General features: G+C 39.3%; 1 protein-coding gene and 2 non-coding genes across 3 annotated transcripts; 1 reads left to right on the top strand and 2 right to left on the bottom strand.

Annotated features, from left to right (window-relative positions):
* Nucleotides 1-649: 649 nt before the first annotated feature.
* Nucleotides 650-722, top strand: trnar-ucg (transfer RNA arginine (anticodon UCG)). The gene has a single exon. It is a non-coding gene; the product is annotated as a tRNA-Arg (tRNA).
* Nucleotides 723-1,470: 748 nt separating this feature from the next.
* On the bottom strand, nucleotides 1,471-7,945 carry mrpl58 (mitochondrial ribosomal protein L58). Its single transcript, XM_059324049.1, has 6 exons — nucleotides 7,783-7,945; nucleotides 4,954-4,978; nucleotides 4,802-4,861; nucleotides 4,591-4,673; nucleotides 2,012-2,181; nucleotides 1,471-1,668 (listed from the first exon to the last, which is right to left on the bottom strand). The coding sequence occupies exons 1-6, from the start codon at nucleotides 7,942-7,944 to the stop codon at nucleotides 1,584-1,586; spliced, it is 585 nt and encodes a 194-aa protein (XP_059180032.1). The 5' UTR covers nucleotide 7,945; the 3' UTR covers nucleotides 1,471-1,583.
* A 103-nt stretch (nucleotides 7,946-8,048) lies between these two features.
* trnaq-cug (transfer RNA glutamine (anticodon CUG)) lies at nucleotides 8,049-8,120 on the bottom strand. Its single transcript has one exon. It is a non-coding gene; the product is annotated as a tRNA-Gln (tRNA).
* Between the last annotated feature and the right edge of the window lie 699 nt (nucleotides 8,121-8,819).

The following is an 8,819-nucleotide window of genomic DNA, read 5'->3' as shown; positions in this document are numbered from 1 at the left end:
CTAGCTTGTCCATCTCTGCAGAAGTCTCCAGTGCTATTAATCAATGGGCCTATTGAGACAGAAGAGCCATAGAAGATGCAGATATTTTAATGTACAGAAGTCAAACTTTATTTGGCTTAATGAGCCACTGAGCAACTTTCATAGGAATGGCTGGGGGGTCATCAAACACTGTACCCAGTTCTCTTTTTACATTCAAGGTTCTTCCACTATGTCAAATTGTCTTAATTTTTCCCAGCATGCCCTGCTGTGTAGTCCTTGCAGCCCAATCCCCCTACCCCCACTCAAATTAATGGGATTATTTACGACAAACCGCTGGATCTTGTTTGAATACAGTCTTCAGGAGTGTGAAAAAAGCTGTAAAACTGCTGAAAAAAAGAAAAGAAAATGTAATTATAACAACAGACGGACTACCCTCATCATCAGAAATACTTCTACTACATATTAAGTACCAGATGTTAAAGAAATGTTTTGTGCTTCTTAACAACTCCTCCCACACCCACGTCACAATTTAAAGAGTGGAGAAATTGTTTAATGCTAAATTAGAAAAATAATACTGTCTGAAACCAGCATACATACAATTCACTAACTAGTATTGGTAATTAGTAGTAGTATTTATAAGTACAGTACACAGCCCCTACCTCGTCAACTCGACCGCGTGGCCTAATGGATAAGGCGTCTGACTTCGGATCAGAAGATTGAGGGTTCGAGTCCCTTCGTGGTCGTATTTTGCGGGTGATTCGGCGTTCATTTCTTTTTTTTTTTTTTTTTTTAACTCTGGTTATATTTGTGAGTTGCCGTTAACCTACGTTTTGTGTCTAATTCAATATGTACTAACGTTAGCTTGTGTCCCACTAATCTTTGGTAAGATGAATTGTAATACCTCTTGTTAGAGAACAGTAACGTTATGCTAACTACGTTGACTAAGTTAGCGAGGTAGGATAGCGTTAGTCACAGTGAATAGGCACTCAACAGGAACAACAGTCGATAGATTGTACCTTCATCGCCTTACCATAACATCAGAGCATTCTCCAAACCAACGATACAGTATGAAATCTAGAGAACGTTATGAAGTGAATTGTCTCCATGATCGCTTATGGAAGCAGAGTGGCGCAGCGGAAGCGTGCTGGGCCCATAACCCAGAGGTCGATGGATCGAAACCATCCTCTGCTATTTTTGTATTTATGCCTTTCTGTGCAGAAACGAGGTCCTTCTACTGCCCGTACAATTTTTAAACCTTTAATCTATTCATTCACTTGTGACAAGATATTCTGCGACCTGAATGGGAATATTGTATGCATGTTTTTATTCCTGTACTCATTTCTGTTTTAAATGTTTAATAATGATGCATAGATCTTTGTCCTTCAACAATGCCTAACGTATAAATAATGAAATAAAATATATAATAAACACCAAAAACATTTTCGTCCCTGATAAAAACTATATGGATATATGACATTCACAAAAGAAAAATGTTGCCACTTACTTTTTATTGTACAGAAAATGAAAGACAAAACTGGACACATAAAGGATTTGTAATTATTGACAATACAACCAGAAGAGGTAGAAAGAAAACAATCAGTCAGTTAGTCAAAATCCACTCGTCTGCTCTTTTTTGTATCTGACTGAATCTTCTTCTGTTGGAGTCGCACCTTGTTCGCCTTCGCTAACCTGCAAAACATATTCACTTTAATTTAATTTATTTTATTTTATTTGATAGGGACAATGCAGTTAGCATAGATACAGGGCATGCATCTGATGTGCTGCATACAGAGATATAGCTTCAGCTAATTTTCAACTCCTGTCCCTAGTTGGGCTTTTACAACTACATGCAATATCACAATACTATAAAAATCCAATATACAATTACCCCATCTACAAAATAGAATAAAATTACAAACAATTACAATATACATATACCCTGAGAAAAATAAATAAATAAATAAACCCGCACATAACACCCATTTATAACTAAGGTGGATGGAAAACAACATGCTTTGCTGCTGGGTATTACCTGGCTTCTCTAAGAGCTATGTCTTCTGCTGTTGGCTCCTTTGGCTTCTCGCTGGCCTCAGCTACAATGGCAGAAATCTTCTGGATACAATCAGAGAGGTTTCTCTGCTGACTCCTGCTCAGCTCTGAGGTCACCAGCAGCTCCCCAGCCTTATTGATGCGGTTTTTGTTCTGCACAACAAAGCAGGATATGTGTACAGATGGTCTTAATATCAAAATCAGAGGTGATCAAATCTGTCCTGCTTTTTTGTTGGTAACATAACAAACAAATAAAAAAGAGAAATAACATCAGTGTCATTAGGCGTGTTTCCATTACAGTAAACAGTGGCCACTGGGAAAGTCTCAGGCCACGGCCTGTCATATGTCCGCTCTCTCAGTGTGTCTCCATTACAAAACAAGGCCCCAGAGGGATTTATGAGACTTCAGAGGTGACGTAAGGTTTTCTATCATCGCCTAGTCGCTTAGCGACAGTTTTGACAACTGTGGCCACCATCATTACTGTGCACAGCCTCTGCCGCTTATTGTTAACAAAAAGGCATTGGGAGAGACTGCTGTAGGAGGACTGTGCTGCTTCGATGAGCTGCGGGGCTGGTGGCTCGTTAAGAATAATAATACCAGAAAAAGTCGTTCGATTTGTCGCTAGTCGCTTTTTTGAAAAATAGTCACTAGGGGGGTCTGAAAAGTCACTAAATATAGCGACAAAATTGCTAAGCTGGCAACACTGCTTTGCCGGCTTTTACAAATGGCACTACGTCACATCTCGCTTAGCGATCTATCCAATCAGTAACCAGGCTGTTTTCAGGGGAGAAAAAAGACCCTGCTCTTCTACAGGGACTAAAAGAGTCCTGACAAAAGCCGGCTCGGGACTGTTCGTATTCAAATTAGGGGTGTTTCGGTGAGTGAGACCTGTCTTATTCTGGGTATTAGACTGTAATGGAAACACCTTAATACTGTACTGTGTTAGTAATAATCTGTTATTATGTCTCTGTTTTCTGTCTCTGTGCAAGGGGGTCACCATCTGATTGACTAGGTCACCATCTGTGCCTGCGTAATTCACTAACTGTGTGGGTGCCCGCTCTCTGTGCATTTATAGATTAATCCTGTTAGATGCTTTTGATACAATGATCATGTGCTAATATTATTCTAAAACTGTGATTACTCTAAATACATTTATTCCATCTGCTTAAATTTAGTAAGATTCTATCATCACAAAAAGATATATTTTATGTGGACATTGCAAAATCTGTGTCTCCACTAATATCTCTGCAAGTGATAACAAGGCAGGAGGTTGTGTTGAATGTTTTGGTAACAGGTTAGGTGTTGTTTTGGTAACAGGTCTTCTCTGCTTGGTGACATGACGTGTCCACAATATTGATTAAAACTGACGAATTAATGATTCGAGAGGGACGCACCTTCTGGAGAGTTCTACCCACATTATCAGTAAACATTGTTAGGCTATAAAACTGGGTTTCAGGGACAGAAAGGGGTCCAACCTCCATGAACTGACCAGCCTAATGTGATGTCAGGGACGTGTAGATTGAACCCAGAGACTCCGTAACTGCACATTTCTTGACATATTGTAATAAAATGTAAAAACTGAGAACTGGGACGTCTCCTGCTCATCATTGCCCATCAAACGATCTGCGCAGAGAAATAGGTGAGGATTTTGTGTTGGAGTCAGATAATTTAATTTTAAAGGTTTCCTCAATGCAATTCTCAACAACTGCTACAGAGCTAACTGTGTAGCCTATTAGCACTGTGTCACTGTGCACCTCGTTCCGCGATGCCGGACTGCACTATGAAAGGGCAGAATATCAGCCTTCACGGGATCACTATAAACGCCCTAAGATAAAAGCCGGCACAGACCTTACCAGCAATGTTACACTTGCTGGACCGCACAATGAAAGGAGCTAATGTTTCTTGTCGCTTGTGACTACTCGCTACTTCGCCGGTTTTTAAAAATGGCGTGTGTTGTTGTGGCATCGAGTACTACGTCACATCCTGCTTATCGTTCTATCCAATCAGCAATCAGGCTTTTTTCAGGGGAGGAAAAAAAAGGCCGGTCAAACGGCGGATAGGGCCAGCTCATATTCAAATAAGGGGCGTTTCGGCTAGAGACACCTGCGTCATTCCAGGTATTCCACTATAGTGGAAACGCACCTATTAACTAAGTATCCAACCAAATGTCTCCCTTTCTGTTATGAATTATAGCTTTGAACAACGGGCAAAAGTGTTTTTGCAGAAAGTTGACATTTGACCTTTTCCAATTTAGATTAGTATCACTCTACCATGATATCATATTAGACATTTGTGTGAAATAGTGTTATAATAACTGTATGAATTCTTGAATTATGACTAAAAAATGATTTTGTCTTGCCAAGTTTAAAGACATTTCCTTGAGGTGTCCCTAGGATAAAAAGATGAACAACGCAACCAAACAAAAAATAGCAAATGTCGCTGCTTGAACCCCAGACAGTGTACATGACTCTAATTGGAGAGCTACAATGATAGAACTGCGGACAATAGTGTTCCTCTCTGATCAACAATTGTATCTTGATTCTGGAGTATTTCAAAACAAACCTTTTCAAAGATTTTCCGTCGAACATCTTCTGCGATCCATTCTGCTGTTAGCACATGGAATCGGACCTCTGCTTTTGTGCTGGCTGAGGATGAGATATATCATTACACAAAGAAATATTCTGTGTACGATTTAAAACATCAAAGAAGCAAAGTTTTGTGTATTTAATGTTTTCTACAAAGGACAATTTCTTTGAAAATCAAATTTGAGAACCTTTGTTGACATGCTGACCACCAGGACCACTGCTTCTGCTATAAGATACTGTCAGGCGCTCTAAGAGAGAGAAGGAGATTATACCGTTGAAAAATACAAAATGAGAAAAAACTTTCTTATTCTGCTTAAGTGAATATATAATTGTATTTTACCTACTCGAATGTGCACTTGGGCGTCCTGAAAAATAAATAAATAAGACAAATCTATTTACAGTATGTCAAATGTGTTGTCATCATCAGACAATGATACAGTACATTTTCACGGTGTGATGAATTTTCATGTATTGTTATCTTGTCATCTCAGTTATCATCAGATTCTTTCTTTCATGGACAGAATGTCACAGCAAACTCAATTAACAAGTCTGACCACTCTGCCACAACAATGACCTCTGGAGTCCTGGGAAGGGATAAGCTTAGTGCTGCTCCTGTCTACACAGCACATCCTGGGATGATACGCTATCATTTTCATCACTGCATTATCTGTTACCTCAGTGTCCCTTTGTCCTGAGCCTGTGTGTGTCTGGGTGCCAGGGGTGCTCCCAAGTTTCCAAAAGTGTCCCCTTGACTGCCATTAAATGGAGAAGATCATGATAAAAAGCCTTCTAGGTGCCCTTCCAATGGAGAAAACATGATAAAGAGCCCTCTAGGCACCCTTCAGATGGAGAAAACATGATAAAGAGCCCTCTAGGCACCCTTCAGAGGGAGAAACCAGGATAAAGAGTCCTCTAGCTATCCGTCAGATGGAGAAAACATGAAAAAAGAGCCCTCAATGCACCATTCAGATGGAGAAAACATGAAAAAAGAGCCCTCAAGGCACCATTCAGATGGAGAAAGCATGATAAAGAGTCCTCTAGGTACCCTTCAGATGGACAAAACAGGATAAAGAGTCCTCTAAGTATCCTTCAGAGGGAGAAAACATCCTCTAGGTACCCTTCAGATGGAGAAAACAGGATGAAGAGTCCTCTAGGTATCCTTCAGACGGAGAAAACATGAAAAAAGAGCCGTCAATGCACCATTCAGATGGACAAAACATGAAAAAAGAGCCCTCAATGCACCATTCAGATGGAGAAAGCATGATAAAGAGTCATCTAGGCACCCTTCAGATGGAGAAAACAGGATAAAGAGCCTTCTAGGTACCCTTCAGATGGAGAAAACAGGATAAAGAGCCCTCTAGGTACCCTTCAGATGGAGAAAACAGGATAAAGAGCCCTCTAGGTACCCTTCATATGGAGAAAACATCCTCTAGGTACCCTTCAGAGGGAGAAAACAGGATAAAGAGTCCTCTAGGTATCCTTCAGACGGAGAAAACATGAAAAAAAGAGCCCTCAATGCACCATTCAGATGGAGAAAACATGAAAAAAGAGCCCTCAATGCACCATTCAGATGGAGAAAGCATGATAAAGAGTCATCTAGGCACCCTTCAGATGGAGAAAACAGGATAAAGAGCCCTCTAGGTACCCTTCAGATGGAGAAAACAGGATAAAGAGCCCTCTAGGTACCCTTCAGATGGAGAAAACAGGATAAAGAGCCCTCTAGGTGCTCTTCAGATAGAGAAAACAGGATAAAGAGCCCTCTAGTTGCTCTTCAGATGGAGAAAACAGGATAAAGAGCCCTCTAGGTGCTCTTCAGATGGAGAAAACCGGATAAAGAGCCCTCTAGGTGCTCTTCAGATGGAGAAAACTTGATAAAAAGTCCTCTATGTGTCCTTCCAATGGAGAAAAGTGTCCTCTAAAGTGGCGTTAAATTGAGAAAATGTGATAAAGCGCCTACCTGTGTGCCCTTACAATGGAGAAAACATGATAAACTGTCTCCTAAAGTGCCTCAAATGGGGAAAACACAACAAAATCACTGTGATGAAAATGAATGTGCCTTCTGTAGTGGTTTTAGAATTAAGAAACATTTAATTTAGTGAATTTTTTATGTTTCTTGGCTTATTTGGTTTACACAAATGACTTATTTCATCTCAGTAAGGTTGAAAGCTGGTGGTACATGGTGTCTGTTATATCTCCTATTTCACTGCAGCCCAGCTCATCACATGGCTCCAAAAAGTCCTTTATGTTTATATATTGTAAGAATAATCTGTGATTCTGTCTCTGTTGTTGGTCTCTGTGGAAGGGGGTCACTATCTGATTGATGCAGGCATTTATAGATTAATCATGGAAGATGCTTTGATACAATGATCATGTGCTAATATTGTTTTAAAACTGTGATTACTCTTAATACATCCAAAATTAATACATTTACTGCACCTGCTTAAACTTTCTCTGTCCTACTTAGAATAAGATTCTATAATTACAAAAACATATTGTTTTGTTGCAAAATCTGTCTCCAATAATATCTCTGCAAATCATACCAAGGCAGGAGTTTGTGGTTTGAAAGTTTTGTTAACAGGTCAGGTCACAGACATGATGTGCTGAGCAGAAAGATAACTGTCTTCTCTGCTTGGTGACATGACGTGTCCACGTATTGATTAAACTGACGAATCAGCGGATCGAGGAGGCAACTTCTGGAATCTACCTCCATTCTTATTAAACCTCTGTTAGGATATAAAAAGGGTTCAGGCCAGGGAAAGTAGATTGTATGCAGACCTCATCAACTGACCAGCCTAATGTCATGTCAGGGACGTGTAGTTTGAACCCAGAGACTCTGTAACTGCACATTTCTCGACGTATTGTAATAAAATGAAGTTAAACTAAGAACTCGGGCGTCTCCTGCTCATCATTCCCCATCAAACGATCGGCGCAGAGAAATAGGTGAGGATTTAGTTGGAGTCAGATCATTTAATTTAAAGGTTTGCTCAATGCATTTCTCAACAATATATATCCCTTACTTTTTCTCAGAACACAGAGGGCTCCGTTTCCACTGGAGCTAGCATTTAATGATAGGCTCGTTTAATCCTAACATTTAATCCAGTCCAATATAGTGCAGGGAGTTTGGTGTGACATTCCACATAGAAAGAAACGACAGCTACATTTAACTGACCTGTGTGCTGTCTGTCCATCGGGTCCCATAAGCAACACTCAGCTGTAAAGTGTTATTACTGTCTCCTATCTCAACACTCCTCACTTTTACATGTTGTTGAATCACATTTACTCCTGCACTACGGCAAAATAAATAAGAACGTCGTGCTATGTGCGCCGCCATGTTTGACTGACGTCGTTATTGACAGTGCACTGACGTTGTACGTAATGTAACTAGCTTCTGCTGCTAAGCTACGCTTTGTGGCGTATGTAAACAGAAGAAAAGTTAGGTTCCACCGAGATTTGAACTCGGATCGCTGGATTCAGAGTCCAGAGTGCTAACCATTACACCATGGAACCACATATGTACTCAGGCGAAAGCTATGAATATGAATATGACAACAACAGAACACATTGACACAATACACAAACAAAAACATTGCCGCTAAATTGATGACATTAAAGTGCTCGTTTATAAACATGTTTCATGTTTTATATCTATGAAAAATATCGGCATAAAAAGAACTGCATTAGCTAGCTAGCTAACGTACAAGAGCTGCAACTATTGCAATAATTATTAAAGATATTCCAATATTTCCGAATCTCAGTTAGTGCCAAAAAATCGTGTATAAAACTAATCAACGTTCTCTCTCTCTCTCTCTCTCTCTCTCTCTCTCTCTCTCTCCCTCTCTCTCAATTCAATTCAATTCAGTTGGTTTATTGGCATGACAAAACACTGTATATATTGCCAAAGCAAGCATCAGAAAAAGAAAACAGTAAGGAATATTGAAAGCAATATTTACAATAAATTATTATAATTCTATTATTCATTTTAAAAGAAAACAAAAACTAAAAAACAAAAAGAGCTCTCTCTCTCTCTCTCTCTCTCTCTCTCTCTCTCTCTCTCTCTCTATATATATATATATATATATATATATATGTATATATATATATATATTTATATATATAGATATATATATATCAAGAATCAGTTGATTCTTTACTTTTTTCCCCCAACTCTTTATTTAGGTGCCTTAAATATTAAGATGATGAAAACAG

Source organism: Centropristis striata, chromosome 21 (assembly GCF_030273125.1).
Source record: "Centropristis striata isolate RG_2023a ecotype Rhode Island chromosome 21, C.striata_1.0, whole genome shotgun sequence".
NCBI lineage: Eukaryota > Metazoa > Chordata > Actinopteri > Perciformes > Serranidae > Centropristis > Centropristis striata.
This window is presented reverse-complemented; position numbering and strand designations above follow the sequence as displayed.

What these genes read in the sequence shown, in the direction of transcription:
- mrpl58 (XM_059324049.1), bottom strand. Translation starts at nt 7,944, where the DNA reads ATGGCGGCGCACATAGCACGACGTTCTTATTTATTTTGCCGTAGTGCA. An exon ending in GATGGACAGACAGCACACAG is followed by an intron (nt 4,979 to 7,782) that starts GTCAGTTAAATG and finishes TTTATTTTTCAG; the next exon opens with GACGCCCAAGTGCACATTCG. An exon ending in CCAAGTGCACATTCGAGTAG is followed by an intron (nt 4,862 to 4,953) that starts GTAAAATACAAT and finishes TCTCTCTCTTAG; the next exon opens with AGCGCCTGACAGTATCTTAT.